Source organism: Centruroides sculpturatus, unplaced genomic scaffold, assembly GCF_000671375.1.
Source record: "Centruroides sculpturatus isolate CEXI.00-Female unplaced genomic scaffold, Cexi_2.0 scaffold211, whole genome shotgun sequence".
In the NCBI taxonomy this organism is placed as follows: Eukaryota; Metazoa; Arthropoda; class Arachnida; order Scorpiones; family Buthidae; genus Centruroides; species Centruroides sculpturatus.
In genome coordinates this window covers 163,817-185,030 of record NW_019384472.1, presented here as the reverse complement: position 1 = coordinate 185,030, position 21,214 = coordinate 163,817, and the positions used below count along the sequence as shown (strand labels likewise).

The window sequence follows — 21,214 nt, the reverse complement described above, 5'->3', positions numbered from 1 at the left end:
TAATTAAATTTATGTAATAAATATGCAGTTATTCATAATGTCAACCTAAACAAGTTAAAACTTGATAAGCACGACAGAGGTGCCACAGATGAGCAATTATGTAAATACCCGAACGACTTTCGGTTCAATCCAATAATTCACTATAAATTGTAATTCTTATAGCAAAACTGATTTTAAAACTATTCTTTTAATCTGTTTTAGATAGAAGTATATTTAATACATTTTATCGCAAATTATAAATTTTAAGGAACTGGATCAAACTTTCATACAACACATAACAATAAATACTTTTTAAGAAAACGATTAAATGGAAACTGAAACAGTGAGTAACTACAAAACAATCAATGTTAATTAGACTAGTTGATGACAAAAACAATTAAAAATAGGTATGTTAAGTTAAAACTAATGCTTATCTAGTGAAAGCAAACAGGCAACCTTTTGTTGTTATATTTTTTGTCTTTAGTTATAGCTGGAGAGTTATACAAGTTGATATAAAAATCTTAAAAAACCAACAAGAAAGAATTTATTAATATTATAATCTGATATGTAATATAAAAACAAATGTTACTGTCAAATCACTCTAGAAATTGTACAATTTTCATCCAGTAAATACCTGCAAAATATGATATTTTGCAGGTATTTACTTGCATAATATTTACCTGCTCCATATTTACTTGCAAAATATATATCATATTTTGCAGGTAAATATGGAGGAGTATATGCTTGCCTTCCTTTTTAGCTTTGCTAATGTGCTCTATCATGCTATTCAAGGTGGTTGTTGTTGATCTCCCTGGTGCAAACCCATGCTGATGAAAGCTTAGGGTGTTCCTCTTCCTCATATAACTCAATATCCTGTTACTTCCTAGCCTGTCTAAAATCTTTCCCATAACTGGGACGAGGCTGATCGGCCTATAGTCCTTGGGGTACTGTGATTTATCACTAGGCTGTTTACTAATAAATTTAACTGATGCAATTTTCTAATCCCTGGGAAAGTAACCCAGAGATAAGCAGCGATTGAATATCGTAACAAAGGAGGTCGGAATTGCATCATAGGCCTCTTATCATTCTCCCGGTGATCTGGTCAATCCCTGGTGCCTTCTTTGTGTTGATTAGTTTAATCGCATGTGTTACCTTCTTGTAGGTAAACAAACTGTCAGTTTGCTGATTTGAAGGGTTCCTACAATTATTACAGATCTCGTGTTGGATGTTCTTGATTGTTGAGAGGGAAGTGGTAATTAAACAACTTGTTCATCGTGTTCTCAATGGAGTTGGTGTAAGTGCATTCGTTTGTCATAATGGCAGAGGGAATCCTTTTCTTGAAAGTGATGTAGTACGGTTTGCTCCAAGGGGTGTTGAAGCAGCTGCAGTACTTCCTCCACACTTGATATCTCTTCTGATTTATCATAGTTTTAAACTCATTAAATTTAGTTATGTAATGGTGAGTGTTTCTTGTGTGATCATCAGTTTGTTGCTGATACCTTTTGTGTAGTTTCTGCACTTTTCTTCTACAAGTGGCTAATTCATTGTCCCACCATGGTGCCTTGCTCTTTGTTTTGGTTTTCTTTTTACTTGCCAATTGGTAACTGTGCAAGATGATGATAGTCAAACTGGAAATGCATTTGTCGATGTCTTCCACTGTCATGTTAATTATGGGGATCACTTTGGATGAGATGCTGGTAGGTCAGCCAGTGGGTACTGTAGTAATTGGTGATATTGTTATTGGTATCATTAATGCCAATATCAATCTCTATCTTGATGTACCAGTGATCACTAGCACTTTGATTTTCCATAGTAGAACAGAAGAGGACCATAGGGCCATGTGAACATTGGCCAAAGTCACATCAACCCAGCTCTTACCTCATGGCAAGTAGTAAGTAGAAGGGAGATGGTATTGCAAGAAGTCAGCTGCAAGGCCACTATCAACTCCATCCAGTGATATATAATTGAAGAATTTGTAGTGCTTTGACCAAAAAGTCCCATTAGGCATGAAATCCTTTATACCTCTCTGTTAATTGGTGATGAGACGATTAATTTGAATTGGGAATCTGAAAAATTGGACATTTTCTGAGAATTGGAATCGAGAAAATCTGGTTGCAATTTTCGATTCTTAAAACCAATTCTTCCATATTTTATAAGAAAATTAATTATTTATTTTGGTTGAAGGTTAAAAATTTTTTAAATTATGATATTAACAATAAAGTATTAGTTTATTGGAAACTTTCACATTGACAAAGCAGAGAGTAAACAATACCCTATACACCAGGGCATAGGGTAAGGGTTGCCAGATGGCAACCCTCATTGTATGCCAGTTTGATCAGCAATCTGTATTCTGTATATAATATATATTAAAAGCAAAATGTCACTGGCACATACAAATAACAATTTAAAAATTACATTTGTTTCCAATTTGAAAATTTCAAAACAACTTTTAAACATTTTTTAAAGAACATTGTTTTAATTTTCAATTGATTTTATTTTATTTTTGGTTTCGGTATAATGGTTTTAATTATTATTTTTAATAATTTTTATTTAATTTTGCCTGCATTTTTTGAATCCTATTTTAATTTAATTACAATTTTTTTTAATTAATTGCAACACACTTTTCTTTTGTCACATAACTGTAGAAATTGTTTGTGTTGTTTTGCAGAAAAGATAATCAAATTTAAATTTATTTTTAAGTTTTTAATAATTTTATTAATTTTTGTTTTATAAATTTGCCTGCTTTTTAAGAATTTTAATTATAAGTAAGTTAACATTGATTGAACTATTGGGTTGTTCGGAAAGTAATTTTTTTTTTTTTACCACTAGATGGATTTGTCATATTTTTTCCGCCATTTTCATTCTAAACCATATTATCATTATATATTTTGACAGCTAGCATTTTAAGGCTTATTTGTAAAAAATTTTGTTTGATTTTGTGCAATTGTTTATTTTTTGTGTTCCACCAAATGCAGAAGATTGAAAGCAGCATTTTCAGCATATTTTGCTCTTTTATTACCGAAAAGGTAAGAATGCTGTTCAAGCGAGAAAAAAATTGTGTGATGTGTATGGAGATGTGTTGACAGAACGACAGTGCCAAAACTGGTTTACAAAATTTCATTCTGGCAATTTCAATATTGAAGATGCACCATGTTCTGGATGGCCAGTTGAAGCCAATGAAAACAAAATAAAGGTACTAATTGAAGCAAACTGCCAAATAACAGCATGTGGAATCACTAAGGCCGAGACTCCACTAACATAAAAAGGGCGTAAAACCCCTTGCCGTAAAAGCTTTCAATCACGTGACCCTGATATTTTATGCCTGAGCAGGTTATAAAACCAGCGTAAAAGTGAGTTGAGCAGTGTTCAACTCACTTTTACGCTGGTTTTACGACCTGCTCAGGCGTAAAATATCAGGGTCACGTGATTGAAAGCTTTTATCTCTTAGGCTGAGACTCCACTACTGTAAAAACAGCGTAAAACCCCATTTTTACTGTAGTGGAGTCTCGGCCTAAGAGATTAAATTAGTCAAATTGAACTGTTTATGATTATTTGAAACAAATTGGTTTCATTTCAAAGCTTGATATATGGGTTCTACATGTTCTTAAAGAGAGATGCTCTCTTTGGTGGGATTTTAAAGAAATTTTTTTTTTTTGAGCTTTTACCAGACAATTTAACAATTGATTCAAAAGTGTACTGACATCAAGTAAATAAATTGAGTAATATCATCAAACAGAAAAGGACAAAATTGATAAAAAAAACAGGTGTAGTGTTTTACCATGGTAATGCCAAATTTCTCACAAGTTTGGTAACTTGTCAGAAACTGTTATAACTTAGATGGAACGTGCTATCGCACCAACCATATTCGCCAGATCGAGCACACTCAGATTATTACTTGTTCCGGTCTATACAAATTTTTTTTAACTGTAAGACATTTACTTGAAATGACAATGTCAAAAATCATTTGGATCAGTTTTTTGTAAGCAATGATCAAAACTTTTATGAATGTGAAATCATGCTACTACCAGAAATGATGACGACAGGTATTTGACCAAAATGGTCGATATATAATTTAATAAAATATTTATTTATTATAAAAATATTGTTTTTTTTTTCCACGGAAAAAAAACGAAATTACTTTCTGAACAACCCAATAGTTTCAAATCAAGCTCAGCATTCAGCAAAATTATTTAAGTGTGAGGAAAACAGTTTAAAATGTAAACAAAATTTTATTTTAATTGAAAAATAATATATAAAATTTTTAATATTCAGTATGTTTACTTACAATGATAAAATTTTTTTTATAATTATGAATGTTTTTTGTAATGATTCACAGATGATGCTGTAATACATTAAATTTTTAAATGTAATTTGTGTGATTCTGGATAAAAATACTTGTTTCACTAAGTTTAATGCTATTTTGAGTTTTAAAAATTGATTTTTCAAAATGAGTCAGTCTATAGACATTCATGGCTTGAGTGAATGAATTCAAAAATTGGTTAACTCATGACAATGATATTTGTTTGAGTCATTGCATCATTTGTCAAACTTCATTTAGTATTAAATGCAATGGAATTAAATCATTTGTGAGACATGCTCATTGTGAGAAGCATGAAAAAAAGTACATCTTATATACCTTTCCTTCCCTCGGTCATTGTGCTGCCCATCGAAGCAGTTTCCAAAGATGGCAACTCTATATTACATGATTACATGATGGGATAGCTCTTTGAGTAAAAGGGCTGTCATTTCTTTGAAGGTAGTGTTGCACCTTTAATTTTATCCAAAATCAGATTACAAATTTATTTTGTAGTAGTACAATAAAAGCATGCATATCCACACAAATGGAGAATTTTCAGATTTTTTTTGAAAGATTGATTCTGGATTTACCAGTCATTTTCCATTCTTAAGCTTGATGTTTGTTAATTGATGTAATGTAAATCATTAATTTTTCTAAACCTGATTTACATGAATATTTTATTCTCTTTTATAAAACTACTAATTAACTATAATAAGAATGTGTGAATGAGGAAAAAAAATTAACATAAAAAAATAAACATAAATTAAAAATTAAGAGTCCATAAAATCAAGTTGCCAAATAGCCAAGGCAGTTAAGGTGCCAGCCTATTGCTCTGGGAGACCCAGGATCAAATCCAGACAGGTCAAAAAATTCCAGGTATATTTTTTGGGGTGATCTATCTTAGATACTATAATTTTCCTCTAATGAGAAATATTTACTTAACTAATGAATTAATGTATAACTCCTCAATGTGGAAGTAAGAAATATTTAAAATCAGAAGTGAAGAAAAAGATCATATATAACTAATCAAAACTTTTTTGAAAATTTTGGTATTATCTCAAACTTTGGCATATTATAAGATATACATAAAAGTTAATTACCAAATTAAGTAGTTTCAACTATTTCCATTTAAGAACAGCTTTCATAGGATATTTTAACAAAATGTTTTTTGAAATGTGTAATATACTGAGGAAGAATTCTTACTGATTATCTTCTTAAGTTTATGTAATGTGATGCATATATAATGAAAGATATTAATTCATCAAACTTTTGTTTATTAATAATAAATTTTGCCATTATTGTAATAAGGTGTGTTGCAAAAATATAAGATTACCCAATTTTTTTGGAATAACAAATTTTTATTACATTTAAACAAAAAATTAACAACAGGAATAAGTGTAGATATAAAAGAATTACTTATTCTATTTACAAGCAAAAATAAAAATATAGTTTTTTAATTCAAAAAATCAAAAATAATGTTTCAAAAATATAAGGCCAGTGGCATTTAATAGCCAGTGAAACCACCATTTTTCAAAATAACCTTGTAAACTCTATTTTTCCCTATTAAATTGATTTTTCAGCTTTGAGTTCTTCAATACTTGAGGAATTGTTTTCTTCCTACATACATATCTCTACAACTCCACCATACCTTTAAAATGCAGTCTATTTTACACCTATCGAACATTTTCGGTCAGATTCACAGACCTTCTTCAGGATCGAACTATCAGATTTAAAATTTGCAAAACGGAAATTTCAAACTGCACGTTCTATAATCTTCTCAATTGCGCATGCTCATTATTATAATTTAAACGTTGCCGCTTTCCATGCCGATGCTATTTTGTTTGATTCACAGAAATTTATATTTCCGTGAATCAAACAATATACGTATCTCTAGCTATTAGACTTCATAGATTTTCTATTGGGTTCAAATTATGGGTATAGGGAAGCCAATCCATGACTTAAATATCTTTATCCAGTAACCACTGATAAGTGAAGTTTGCATTGTGAATTAGCTCATTATCTTGTTGCAATTGCCAGAATGGATCACAATCTTTTCTCCAAATGGAAGAAGATATATACATCCTTGTGGTTTTGATACCCAACTGCCTTCATTCAGCCATTTATGAATGCTAAATTGATTTTTCTGGACCATCTAAAACCTGCCCAGATCATAACTGATCCCTTTCTTGCTGACACTTGGCAAACAAAAACTTCTCTCCCCTAAGATTATGCCAATAAAATTACCAGCTGTCAGGACCATCCAAATTGAATGGTTTTTTTTATTAGTCCAAATAACTTCACACCATTTTGAAGTGTATGACATTTTATCTTTGGTCCATATCAGTCTTTTTTGTTGGTGGTGGTGTTTTAGATATGGTGCTGTTTTTCTATTCATATACACTAGATGTTTTGTTGATTTTACCATCTGGGAAAGTGTGGATTTGTGAACATTAATATTAGGCCTGTGCGCTGTTTCACCTAATGATATTCCTGTTGTTATTTCCCAAATAATTGCTGATTTCTGTTTCCTTGTCAATTTGGCAGGCCATCCAAGTTTGTTTTTTGTTTCCATATTGCACACTAAATTTAATAAAATGGCTACAACACAGTGAGATCTCTTCAGCTGCTTCGTAATAGCTCTAGCAGAACTTCCAGCCTGATGGAGGGCCCTGATTCATCCACACTGAAAGGCAGTTTAGGATTTGCTTCTACCCATTGTTAAAATTAGTCATTAATGGTGGTTATAAATTCAATTATGCTGTATTGACAATTATGAATTGCTGCCATCTCATTATAATTATTAAATTGTAGGTGATAGTGAGTATTTTTTGATAAATTGCTCAAAAATGTAACTGGTCTTATATTTTTGCAACACCATTATTTTTGGTTTTTTGAATTAAAAAATTGTATTTTCATTTTTAGTTTTGATTGTAAATAGAATAAGTAATTATTTTACATCTACACTTATTCTTGTCACTAGTTTTTGTTTAAGTGTAATGAAAAATTTATTATTTAAAAAAATTGAGATGGCCTTATATTTTTGCAATGCACCTTATACACTAAATAGATTTAAATGAGTTATACACACACCTGAAATTTTTTGTTGTTTTAGTGCCATGCGGAAATTTCGTGATATGGATAAGCGTGCCATTGTGGAAAACAGTACAGATACTTTACTAGATACTATCCATCAAAATGCTATCTCACATATGACCATCCATACAGGGACCAAATCTGCTGTTAGTAAATTTTGTACTTCAGGAATGGATGGTAAAATGGTAATCTGGGATATAAAGGTTAGTAATGCTTATAGTTAATCAAAATTTATTTAAGTTAATATGTAAAATTTTAGTATATGATAAAGCTTTAGGTCATACAGTTTATTTCTTCATATGTACAATAATAAGCAGGTTGATAATCAAAAAATGTTCAGATTTATAAAAAGGTACATATTATTATAGACAATACGTGAATGATAGTCTTTTACATTATAATGATGTAATAAATGAAGATGAAATACTTAAGTTAGTTAATTCTATAGATCTAAATTTACAGTTTGAATATGAAAAAGAAGAGAATAATAGTTTATCATTTTTAGTTATTGTGTTATATAAAGGAAATAATAGTATAAAAATAAAAAGTATAAAACAAACCTTCAAATATCAACATAGTAATAGACTTTCATTACTATACAGTATACCCTAATTATATAAAATATAATACATTAAGTTTTCTATTTTATTTTGTAAAAAGGGCTGCAAAATTACAATTTAATAAAATTAAAAATTAGGTAACAGATACTAAAAATATTTTCACTTATTGCCATGTCCAATCACTAGGAACAACCATTCTTCATCACAGAGATGAGAGGCTAAGCCTCTGCAAAATTATATAAAACAGTTTAAAAGTCCACAGGTGACAATCCCAACACAATAAAAAAGTAAACTTTTACAAAAGAAATGTTAAATGTTTTACACAATTTTGCAGAGGTGTAGCTTCTAAAGAAAGGTTGTCTCTGCAATGAAGAATGGTTGTTCCTGGTGATTGGACATGTGATAAGTGAAGATATTTTTAATACGTTACAAAATTTTTAATTTTATTAAATTATAATATGTTAAGTGTTTATTGAAAAAATTATAAATAGAACAACAGAAGAAAATTACCAAATAGTTGAAATTAAAGATGTAATACAGAAGTATTTGTTAAAAAAATTATTCAATGATCTATTACAAAAATGGTTAAATAAAAATATGAATAGTAATACAGTGTATAGAAAAAGAACAGAAAACAATGGTAATTAATAAAAATTTTGAATATAATCGNATTTTAGTCTATATAAATTAAAAAATATTTAAAAATTGCAGCCCGGCATTGTGACGATGTTTACAAAATAATTGCTCGTTAACAATAGAAACGTTCAATATCAACGAAATAATTAATAGAATAATTTGTCTACTCAAAATTAAGATTGAATCCTGAAGTTTAATATAGGCAAGTATAAAAATTTGACTAGTATAATTGTCATCTTTGCATGGATAGGATTGAACGTAAATAAAGGGGCACTAATTAGGGGGGTTGTTTTTCCCGAAATTTTAGTGGAACCAAACTATTTTCTGCTAAAGCACACAAGTACCAGATTTTAATTTGCTATTTTGTACTAATATTTTTTCAACCTTTTTCTTTCTATTTGATTTTTCCCCCTTGCTTTGCCCGAATTTGGGGACAGTTGCCCTTCCTGTACCCCGACTTGTATACCCATGAATAAGAGAAGCCGAATGGACCCGATAGCCAGTAATTCTACATGACTTTTAAGTATAAATTGAATAAATTAAATTATAAATCAATGAATTCAATATTAAATATCTATTATATATAAGGGTGTCCTGTTCATTCAAAGAGCGTAGGAAAATCCAATACGAATTTTAAATGCCAAAATAGTTTTTATAATTAAAAAAAAAACAGAGAATAGAAAATATAACAAGAAATCAAACCAATAAAATAGTCGGATTAACACTTGTTGACGCCTTAAGCGATAACATATTTGGAGAGGAAGGTCTTAATTCTTAAAATGTGAGGCCTTAATTCTTAAAATGTGAGGTCTTAAAGTTTTTTGCGTGAAATCCTAAGCTGTAGTTAGTTTAGCGTACGAGTAAATACTTTAGAAGAACAATATGAACAGTTAAGTGATTTTTTTTACACAGACAAATTTTATTTTTTAGCTGTACTGTAGTGGGTATTTAATGTTGTTGTGTGAATGTTTTGTAATCTTTTGGACTTCTCAAAAGGAATGAATTGCACCGCAGACATCGAAGTAATAGAACCATCGAAAGACACAATCAGCTGTTTAGCGTTTACTCCCATACAAACGCAGAATTTCTTAGTTTCTGGAAGTTGGGATAACGAAGTAAGTTTTAATTACAAAACGTCAATAGAACATGGTATTGAATTTAAAAATTTTTTCAAAAATTTAATGAGCAGTTGCGATGTTGGGAGATTCGTGACGATGGTTTGTCAGTTCCTAAAGCCATTCAGTTTCATCAAAAACCAGTTTTGGATATAACGTGGAGTTCGGTAAGTCGATGAAGAGTTACTCACATTGCTAAATAGGGTGGTCCAAAAGTCAGTTAACCAAGATACGTGTTTTTTATACCCATTGTGGGTTCGACCAGGTTCACAGTGGGGTGGATACAAGACCGTGCGGTAGATTTTCTAAGTATGATGCAAGTCTTCGAAATGCCGCCCCTTATATATATTATTAGTCTTATATAGGTTATAATTCTTATTATTTGGTGTATCTTACCAGGGCCGTGCGGTAGATTTTCTAAGTATGATGCAAGTCTTTGAAATTCTACCCCTTAAATGTTTTTTATGTCGCCTTATGCGGCCGCATCTCTGCATCATAGCACGGCACGGCCCTGCCGACATATGTGGGAGATCGCCCATAAAAAATTCTTGGGAATTGCTGACCTGGATTAAAATTCCGAATCCCTCAAAGCTTTAGGTTAGGTTAGGTTGACGTCTTAACCGCTTCGGTAATACGATCGTCCCGTCGCTCATACTGTTATTTCTGGATCACGAATTTCGGTTAAAGTTTTGGGCCAATCTGATTTTCTGGCATAAATAATTTATTAGAAGAGAAAACTAGAATGGATGTTTTACTGTTCTTAAATATACATGCTAACACTTAAAAATCTTAGGATGGAACCAAACTATTTTCTGCTTCGTGTGACAAAACTGTAAACATGTGGGACTTGAACACTAATAAGTTAATTCGTATTGGTCAAGTGAGTCTATTCCATCCGTCCATTATTATTATTATTATTATTATTACTTTAATGAGAAATTTCGGGAAATTTTCAGCACAAATCTCCTGTCAAGACCGTTGACTTCATCACTTCGTCTCGTTATTCGTGTATTATGACAGGAAGTTGGGACAGAACTTTGAAGTTTTGGGATGCGAAGAGTCCGAATCCAATTCACAATATCGATCTTCCAGAGAGATGTTACTGTGCCTTTGTTGTGAGCATTTTGTATTTGGTATAATGAATTGTTTATGGAAAAGTTTGGCACTCTGGGGAGGGCCGAGGTTAAGTCCGGGGGAAATTTTTGGGGGTGGTGTGACTGGACATATTCTGTTCCCGCCTCACATCACCCAGCCGTTTCCATTGTGTCAATCATGGCACTAAAAAGACCCTCCTAGTACTAATGGTGCATCATTTTATAAGCAAAAATGGCAATTGCCCTTGACCCCCTCTTGGTGGGGCCCAAACCAAACTTTTATTATCTCATTACTGTAGTAAAAATATCAAAATTTAAATTTGGACCACGTCTGGGACTGTAGTTTTCCGGTGTGGCGCAAGCGCAGGGTCCACTATCGCAGCACAACTTAACCCACCAGAAGTTTAAAAAATAACGAGGATACTGGGAGATTCCCCAAAATTTCCCCCAAAGAAAAATGAAGTCAACACTGTACATGGGGGCCCCTAATTTAAATTTGTTTGGGCCCCATGAAGCTATAACGCGTCACTACTTAAAGCCTACAGGGCAAAAAGAGTTAAAAATAAATATATTAGTGATTTCATTATTTTATTTATGTCACTACAAATATTTCGAAGGGACATATACATATATATCAAAGTTGTATATAATTATATTTGTTAATATCAATGCTGGGAGTAGGATTCGATGCGAATTATGCGAAACTTTCTCCATTTCTAGAAAAATAAAATATTTACTTGAGACATCCAAATTGTCTTAAATAAATAGGGAATTTTCCTAATTAAAACAGAAGTATCCAATGGCCGTGGTTGGGCTGGCGGGAAGAACGATAATTGTATACGATTTGGAAGGAGGTTTCAAAGAATACAAACGAATGGAATCCCCTTTGCCGTGTCAGGTAATCTCAACGCATCCTTCTAAATTCGTTCCAGCGAACCCCAAAAAAATATTAATGACTTTTTTTTAGATTCGCTGTCTTATCGGTTTCATTAAAAATAATAAAGCTAATGTGATCGTGGGAGGTGAAATCGGTGCCATCGCTGTACAATGCGTAAACGCAGACAATTGTGGAGAGAACTTTTATTTCAGATGTCATAGACGTGAATTCTGTAACATGGTCGATGTTTATCCGGTACGAAAATTGTTTCGTTAATTCTAATTATTTTATATGCGATAAAGTAATAAGTGTTTGCGAAACCACTAGATAAACGGATTGGCTTTGCATCCATTTCACGATATTCTAGCATCAGTCGGTTCCGATGGCAGATACGTCTTTTGGGATTTGAATGCTCGATGCGCTTTACGAACATCGAATTTTTTCGATCAGTCACTGACCAGTTGTTGTTTCAATTCGAAAGGAGACATATTTGCATATTCTTTAGGATACGATTGGTCTAAGGTGAGTGCTTTTCGTTATCACATTATCTGTACGCGCGTGTTATCACGTTAATTAAGCGTATTCATTTTTATAGGGTCACGAATACAATAACAATCGTCGTTCTCGTATCTATTTACACCGAGCCACTCAAGTTCCTTTATCTGGAATTAAAATCTGATTTGTTACTGAAGAGTTTTCAAATCTTTTCCGGAAAATGTTATTTCGTTGCCAGAAATTATATACATATATGGATGGTAAAATGGTAATCTGGGATATATATATATAAATGAATGTATGTCTGTCTGTCCTTCATACATTACTACACCATTTATCCAATTGCCATGAAACTTTGGGAAGTTGTTTAATATACTCCCGTGAAGGTTTCTGGCATAGTACATTTATCCTATGATAGGCACACGTGTATACGAGCATTTCAGCATGGTTAGGAGTTGAAACTTGAAATTTGGTACACAGTTAGGGTACGTCACGAGAACGCACACTAACAAGGGATTTTTTGAAATCTCTCTCTCCCGCAGGGAAAGGGACAGGATTAAGGCTTCAACAATGGAAGTGTTAAGAGACAGCAACATGCAAGATTTACAGGTGCAGATGTGGTTTTTTGCAGTAAATCTAACATAATTTTAGACCCATCTAAAAATTTTCTAATTGGTCTGGAAACGGGAACCTAATTCTTGCATTTTGTGAAAACGAGTAAGATTGGCTGTAATGTAATAATCTTAATCTTTGCTATCATTACTTTTTGCTCAAGCAACGCCTGGCTGATCTGCTAGTCTCTGATAAACATCACAAGATACAACTAGTTCTAAATTTCCACAGTGTAAAATATGTTAAAGTTGTAGAATTGATATTTTGGAATTGTTTGATGTAGTCATGTTTCTAAAATGTTTAATTGCTAAAGTATTGTACGTGCACCACTGTTCAATATTTGTTATGTACTATAATGTAAGTAAACTCTTGTTTTTTAAAAAAAATATATTTTATCACTTTCATAACATAGCATAGTGGAAAATTTTTTTCCCTATGATAGCATTCACTCCAACTGAAGAGAGACTTTAAGTCCAAAATGTACATTTTGGAGAAAAGAGATATAGAACAAGCAATTATTTATTGTGACATTGTCACAATGCTCAGCTGCAATTTTTAATTTATTTAATTTAAAATATATGCTCTCCACCTCAAATTAGTAATGGCTTGCCCTGAACTGTACATCATACTTTTCCTTTAACAATAAATATATCATCTATCTAACACCTTACAGGGGAAAATTTTTAATTGAAATAACATGTCTTCTGGTTTGCATTGGAAGTTCATATATAGTTAATTGGGGCCTCCTGCCCTTAAGTTTTCCATATTCTAGTCTCAACTTTCATCTATCTAACTTCATTCTCAAGATTAATTAAGTAACAACAGATGGATGACAGTGGGAATTTATAGGTCTACAATTTTTTCAAATTGCAACCCAATAAAGAATATCAGTGTGTCAACCAGTTTTCTGTAATGTGATTGTCCCTTAAATATAACCATGTAGTTATTGTACCTGTGAAGAAGTAAAGTTTTAGATTTTGTATTTTTATTTTTCAAATACTATATCAATTTTAAAAAAATTCTAATAATAAATATGATTTAAGTTAATAATAATCAAATTCTAGACTTATCAAGTTGTATAATTAATATATTTTAATATTAATATCATAATATAGTTGATATAATTTTTTTTTCTGAAATTTTTATAAAACTATTTAATAAAATAAAGACAATAATTTAATTATATCTTCAGTAAATAACTTTTATGCTTAAGATAATGTATTTGTAATTCATAAAACTTTTCATAATGCTTTTTTGTTAATAAACCTGCTTTACTTTTGTAAATTATTTAATTTTGTTCTTATTAAATTGAATTTAAACATCATAAATTATTTTAAACAAAATTTACAAGAAATGATTTAGTTTCAAATAAATTGAATATAAACATTGTTTTTATTTCAGTCATTAGAAAACTCTATGTTGGGTTTAAGAATTGTTTGAAGTCTTAATGAATTGCAGCATCATAACAAACTTTATGGTCTACCTTCCCTTGGTGCTGTCACTGGAGATTAGTGGAAGATGCCAAAAAAAACTACTGGACATCATGTACATTTGACTCAAAATACAGACTTTTATATATTAAAGAGGCGTATAGAGTCTATCTGCTTGAGACAGACAATATAAAAATTATGAACATTCCTCTGTTGGAAAAATCAAAGACAGAAAACAGCAAAATGGCCAGGTTTGTACATCACAGACAAGTGTAATTGATCTTTCAAAGGCATGTTATATTCTGTTTTGCTAAAAATCTAATGGAGTTTCTTTACCGGCTCGTGCCTTTGCTGTGATCTTAAACATAGCGGATTCATGCACAACTAAGTTGTTCGTTTATGTACTTTACGATTTAAATTTTGTTTTTGGAAATTTTCAGTATTTAATTGGCTAGATTGTTTCTGTTTAGTTTATAATCTATAGGGAATGTTCAAATGAATGAAAATGTTGGTATTTATGTAAAATTTAGGTTGCTTTTATAATTTAAAAAAATATCTAATTTCTCGTTGTTAAATGAATCTACTAATTGAACTTTATCTGATGCTTATTGATCATGTTTAATGGATATGTAAAGTAAGGATGACAATTGATTTTTCAGGATTTGATATATAAGTAACTATACTGTGTTCAGATGACAGCATAAATTTTCAAGCCATTGCCAAATATATTCAAAACTCAATTTTCAAGTGCTGTATTAAAAAAATTGAGAGTAATTGTTTTCATATACAAAATGACAATTTGAAAACAATTCTCGTAAATTAAAAATTCATCTTTAAAACAGTTAATTTATCACGTAACTTTAATTGCCTGAAATTGATTTACATTTGTTTTGACAATCGACCAATGGCCAAATGGGCAAAAGTTACTGGTATGATATATTTGCTTCCATTTATATTATATTGTTCAGATGAAAGAATTGTTGATGTGTTGAATTACAAATGATAGTTTTCATCAACTTGTAAGATATGATGAAAAATAAAGGGTTAACAGTTTCTCGATTGTTTCATTTTCATACCTTCATAATCGTAGACATTACAAACTATAATTTGATTTTATTATAAAATCTCTTATAATTTGTAATATAGACTATCTTTGATGTAAACAACAAAATTGACTAAAAACAAATCACAAGTACTTTGATAATTGTCACATTATGATCTTCAGGCGAATTAACAGAAAATGAATGACAATGATTCATATTCAAATACAATAGACCATGGATCTTTAATTAATTAATTTTATTCTGAGAAGGACTAGGTGAGCCGCAAAAGACAAGTCTACCAGCCAGTCAGCCAATGATAGTCACCATTTGTTTTTTAATTTCCGAATAATGATGGTTTTAAATCAATTAAATTTTTAACTGCTCTTTCAAAAGAATGTCATCAAAATTGGGGATAAATTTTGTGGCATCCAATATTAAAATCTTTATATACTGTATTCGTAATGATGATAATCATTAAAACAACACACAATATTTGAAGACTAAAATGCAAAAATCTGATATTTTAAATAGGTTTTTATAAAATTCATTTGAACTTTTCAAAAGTTTAACATTTGACTAGTTCAAAGGGTACAATGATAAAAGGTGTTGATGAAAATCTTTATAGTAGGTGTTTGTATTTTACAAGTGAAGTAGTAGACGTTTAACATTAAAAGTAATAAAACAGAGATAAATACAAAATTTTCAAACTAGCGGCACTAAGTGTAAACTATTTTAATGCCCTAACTAGCATGGTCTAAGATTCTGAGAGAAACGTTGGAGGACGATTGCATGGATACCTTATAAACATCAGATTTTTCTAATAGAGTTGGCCCCTATTAATCTCCACGCATTGGATTGGGATCTTATGGCTAAAAACGTTAATTTGCCAGATTCTCTGTTCCATATTTGGGCGAGGTAGAATGAATGATCTGAAATCTAATTTGTCAGCAGAATTGAAATTTTAATTATTATGCTATGAATTTTGCGTATTGCTAGTCAGGAATTATGTACAGTAACGACTATAAATTGTGTAAGCACGGAATTGCCTATAAGTTTATATAATGTAAATCACACTCATACGTGATTTACATTTATTGATACTTTTAGATTACTTTGGATTGATCAAGAAGTAAACGCTAAACCGACATAATAAAAGTACTTAATTCAATATTGAATTCCAAATATCGACTAGCATGCCTCTGTTCGTATGTAATAATACAGTGATATGACTGGTACGATAGATATATTTTAAAGGAGAAGTATGGTGTACAGGGGCAACGCAATACTAATTTGAGGCGGAGCTCATATATTTTAGTCTATATAAATTAAAAAATATTTAAAAATTGCAGCCCGGCATTGTGACGATGTTTACAAAATAATTGCTCGTTAACAATAGAAACGTTCAATATCAACGAAATAATTAATAGAATAATTTGTCTACTCAAAATTAAGATTGAATCCTGAAGNTTTAGTCTATATAAATTAAAAAATATTTAAAAATTGCAGCCCGGCATTGTGACGATGTTTACAAAATAATTGCTCGTTAACAATAGAAACGTTCAATATCAACGAAATAATTAATAGAATAATTTGTCTACTCAAAATTAAGATTGAATCCTGAAGTTTAATATAGGCAAGTATAAAAATTTGACTAGTATAATTGTCATCTTTGCATGGATAGGATTGAACGTAAATAAAGGGGCACTAATTAGGGGGGTTGTTTTTCCCGAAATTTTAGTGGAACCAAACTATTTTCTGCTAAAGCACACAAGTACCAGATTTTAATTTGCTATTTTGTACTAATATTTTTTCAACCTTTTTCTTTCTATTTGATTTTTCCCCCTTGCTTTGCCCGAATTTGGGGACAGTTGCCCTTCCTGTACCCCGACTTGTATACCCATGAATAAGAGAAGCCGAATGGACCCGATAGCCAGTAATTCTACATGACTTTTAAGTATAAATTGAATAAATTAAATTATAAATCAATGAATTCAATATTAAATATCTATTATATATAAGGGTGTCCTGTTCATTCAAAGAGCGTAGGAAAATCCAATACGAATTTTAAATGCCAAAATAGTTTTTATAATTAAAAAAAAAACAGAGAATAGAAAATATAACAAGAAATCAAACCAATAAAATAGTCGGATTAACACTTGTTGACGCCTTAAGCGATAACATATTTGGAGAGGAAGGTCTTAATTCTTAAAATGTGAGGCCTTAATTCTTAAAATGTGAGGTCTTAAAGTTTTTTGCGTGAAATCCTAAGCTGTAGTTAGTTTAGCGTACGAGTAAATACTTTAGAAGAACAATATGAACAGTTAAGTGATTTTTTTTACACAGACAAATTTTATTTTTTAGCTGTACTGTAGTGGGTATTTAATGTTGTTGTGTGAATGTTTTGTAATCTTTTGGACTTCTCAAAAGGAATGAATTGCACCGCAGACATCGAAGTAATAGAACCATCGAAAGACACAATCAGCTGTTTAGCGTTTACTCCCATACAAACGCAGAATTTCTTAGTTTCTGGAAGTTGGGATAACGAAGTAAGTTTTAATTACAAAACGTCAATAGAACATGGTATTGAATTTAAAAATTTTTTCAAAAATTTAATGAGCAGTTGCGATGTTGGGAGATTCGTGACGATGGTTTGTCAGTTCCTAAAGCCATTCAGTTTCATCAAAAACCAGTTTTGGATATAACGTGGAGTTCGGTAAGTCGATGAAGAGTTACTCACATTGCTAAATAGGGTGGTCCAAAAGTCAGTTAACCAAGATACGTGTTTTTTATACCCATTGTGGGTTCGACCAGGTTCACAGTGGGGTGGATACAAGACCGTGCGGTAGATTTTCTAAGTATGATGCAAGTCTTCGAAATGCCGCCCCTTATATATATTATTAGTCTTATATAGGTTATAATTCTTATTATTTGGTGTATCTTACCAGGGCCGTGCGGTAGATTTTCTAAGTATGATGCAAGTCTTTGAAATTCTACCCCTTAAATGTTTTTTATGTCGCCTTATGCGGCCGCATCTCTGCATCATAGCACGGCACGGCCCTGCCGACATATGTGGGAGATCGCCCATAAAAAATTCTTGGGAATTGCTGACCTGGATTAAAATTCCGAATCCCTCAAAGCTTTAGGTTAGGTTAGGTTGACGTCTTAACCGCTTCGGTAATACGATCGTCCCGTCGCTCATACTGTTATTTCTGGATCACGAATTTCGGTTAAAGTTTTGGGCCAATCTGATTTTCTGGCATAAATAATTTATTAGAAGAGAAAACTAGAATGGATGTTTTACTGTTCTTAAATATACATGCTAACACTTAAAAATCTTAGGATGGAACCAAACTATTTTCTGCTTCGTGTGACAAAACTGTAAACATGTGGGACTTGAACACTAATAAGTTAATTCGTATTGGTCAAGTGAGTCTATTCCATCCGTCCATTATTATTATTATTATTATTATTACTTTAATGAGAAATTTCGGGAAATTTTCAGCACAAATCTCCTGTCAAGACCGTTGACTTCATCACTTCGTCTCGTTATTCGTGTATTATGACAGGAAGTTGGGACAGAACTTTGAAGTTTTGGGATGCGAAGAGTCCGAATCCAATTCACAATATCGATCTTCCAGAGAGATGTTACTGTGCCTTTGTTGTGAGCATTTTGTATTTGGTATAATGAATTGTTTATGGAAAAGTTTGGCACTCTGGGGAGGGCCGAGGTTAAGTCCGGGGGAAATTTTTGGGGGTGGTGTGACTGGACATATTCTGTTCCCGCCTCACATCACCCAGCCGTTTCCATTGTGTCAATCATGGCACTAAAAAGACCCTCCTAGTACTAATGGTGCATCATTTTATAAGCAAAAATGGCAATTGCCCTTGACCCCCTCTTGGTGGGGCCCAAACCAAACTTTTATTATCTCATTACTGTAGTAAAAATATCAAAATTTAAATTTGGACCACGTCTGGGACTGTAGTTTTCCGGTGTGGCGCAAGCGCAGGGTCCACTATCGCAGCACAACTTAACCCACCAGAAGTTTAAAAAATAACGAGGATACTGGGAGATTCCCCAAAATTTCCCCCAAAGAAAAATGAAGTCAACACTGTACATGGGGGCCCCTAATTTAAATTTGTTTGGGCCCCATGAAGCTATAACGCGTCACTACTTAAAGCCTACAGGGCAAAAAGAGTTAAAAATAAATATATTAGTGATTTCATTATTTTATTTATGTCACTACAAATATTTCGAAGGGACATATACATATATATCAAAGTTGTATATAATTATATTTGTTAATATCAATGCTGGGAGTAGGATTCGATGCGAATTATGCGAAACTTTCTCCATTTCTAGAAAAATAAAATATTTACTTGAGACATCCAAATTGTCTTAAATAAATAGGGAATTTTCCTAATTAAAACAGAAGTATCCAATGGCCGTGGTTGGGCTGGCGGGAAGAACGATAATTGTATACGATTTGGAAGGAGGTTTCAAAGAATACAAACGAATGGAATCCCCTTTGCCGTGTCAGGTAATCTCAACGCATCCTTCTAAATTCGTTCCAGCGAACCCCAAAAAAATATTAATGACTTTTTTTTAGATTCGCTGTCTTATCGGTTTCATTAAAAATAATAAAGCTAATGTGATCGTGGGAGGTGAAATCGGTGCCATCGCTGTACAATGCGTAAACGCAGACAATTGTGGAGAGAACTTTTATTTCAGATGTCATAGACGTGAATTCTGTAACATGGTCGATGTTTATCCGGTACGAAAATTGTTTCGTTAATTCTAATTATTTTATATGCGATAAAGTAATAAGTGTTTGCGAAACCACTAGATAAACGGATTGGCTTTGCATCCATTTCACGATATTCTAGCATCAGTCGGTTCCGATGGCAGATACGTCTTTTGGGATTTGAATGCTCGATGCGCTTTACGAACATCGAATTTTTTCGATCAGTCACTGACCAGTTGTTGTTTCAATTCGAAAGGAGACATATTTGCATATTCTTTAGGATACGATTGGTCTAAGGTGAGTGCTTTTCGTTATCACATTATCTGTACGCGCGTGTTATCACGTTAATTAAGCGTATTCATTTTTATAGGGTCACGAATACAATAACAATCGTCGTTCTCGTATCTATTTACACCGAGCCACTCAAGTTCCTTTATCTGGAATTAAAATCTGATTTGTTACTGAAGAGTTTTCAAATCTTTTCCGGAAAATGTTATTTCGTTGCCAGAAATCTTGCACTTTGATACCATATTTAAAATTTTTAAATTAATTTTAAACATAATCAAATGTAATATTAATAATTATAATAAAAATTATTATTTAATAAAACGCATAACTGATGTCATAAAACGTTTGTTCAACTTATAAGTGGGAACTAAAGTCATATACCTGCTAAAAAGTGTAGCATCCAGGTTTTCTTTCGAGTATGTGTATTGTGCTTGGTGCAGATTCGAGGGTTAACCCTTCATTTAACCATTCTAAACATACTTAATTTCAATTTCCGGCTGTTTATATATATATACATACACAGGGTGTATCAGAATGACGTTTTAAAAATTTGGGGGATTGTAGAGGATGAAATTTTGAACGTTTTGATATAAGGAACCCATAGCCGGAAATGTGTTATAAAATTTCTACAGCGGTAGGAAGTGCTTGACCGCACTTCACTTTGGTAGCTACCCTTCTGTCCATTGACGTCATGTTATCGTTCTTGATTTCTTCCTCCGAGGTTATGTAAAGTCCCTTGTGTACGCAACACCTGTAGGAACAGTTCATGAGCTTATGGAGCGCATCTTTACAGCATTTAATACCATCAGAGGGGAGCGTGGCATCTTACAGAAGGTCGGACAAAACATGGTTCGTCGTTGCACATTATGTAAGGAAGTTGGTGGTCGTCACATTGAACATTTACTCTAAAGTAGTGCAGCCACTGATTCGATGTACAGTTTGATTGTACTCTC

The 21,214-nt window shown here is 32.0% G+C and overlaps 3 protein-coding genes across 7 annotated transcripts in view; all 3 read left to right on the top strand.

Annotated features, from left to right (window-relative positions):
* The window catches only part of LOC111621215 (actin-related protein 2/3 complex subunit 1A-like), a 65,681-nt gene extending 50,440 nt beyond the window's left edge, over positions 1-15,241 (top strand). For 2 of the 3 annotated variants that reach the window (XM_023363294.1, XM_023363295.1), the window contains exons 11-12: positions 7,389-7,572; positions 14,160-15,241. In XM_023363294.1, the coding sequence (XP_023219062.1) occupies positions 7,389-7,572; positions 14,160-14,198 (223 nt within the window). In that variant the 3' untranslated portion in view covers positions 14,199-15,241. Of the gene's footprint in view, positions 1-7,388; positions 7,573-14,159 lie in introns of those variants that run through there. The other variant, XM_023363296.1, reaches the window with a different exon arrangement.
* On the top strand, positions 8,645-12,385 carry LOC111621216 (mRNA export factor-like). Of its 2 annotated transcripts, none has more exons than XM_023363297.1 (9): positions 8,645-8,767; positions 9,562-9,680; positions 9,755-9,847; positions 10,474-10,560; positions 10,637-10,795; positions 11,565-11,672; positions 11,742-11,906; positions 11,979-12,173; positions 12,247-12,385. In XM_023363297.1, the coding sequence occupies exons 2-9, from the start codon at positions 9,564-9,566 to the stop codon at positions 12,328-12,330; spliced, it is 1,008 nt and encodes a 335-aa protein (XP_023219065.1). In that variant the 5' UTR covers positions 8,645-8,767; positions 9,562-9,563; the 3' UTR covers positions 12,331-12,385. The 2 variants fall into 2 exon arrangements, with proteins under 2 accessions (XP_023219065.1, XP_023219067.1); XM_023363299.1 differs by having other exon boundaries at positions 11,979-12,167; positions 12,246-12,379.
* A 1,482-nt stretch (positions 15,242-16,723) lies between the features above and the next one.
* LOC111621217 (mRNA export factor-like) lies at positions 16,724-20,579 on the top strand. Of its 2 annotated transcripts, none has more exons than XM_023363301.1 (9): positions 16,724-16,864; positions 17,659-17,777; positions 17,852-17,944; positions 18,571-18,657; positions 18,734-18,892; positions 19,662-19,769; positions 19,839-20,003; positions 20,076-20,264; positions 20,343-20,579. In XM_023363301.1, exons 2-9 carry the CDS (start codon positions 17,661-17,663, stop codon positions 20,358-20,360), a joined length of 936 nt encoding a protein of 311 aa, XP_023219069.1. In that variant the 5' UTR covers positions 16,724-16,864; positions 17,659-17,660; the 3' UTR covers positions 20,361-20,579. The 2 variants fall into 2 exon arrangements, with proteins under 2 accessions (XP_023219069.1, XP_023219068.1); XM_023363300.1 differs by having other exon boundaries at positions 20,076-20,270; positions 20,344-20,579.
* The last annotated feature ends 635 nt before the right edge of the window (positions 20,580-21,214 follow it).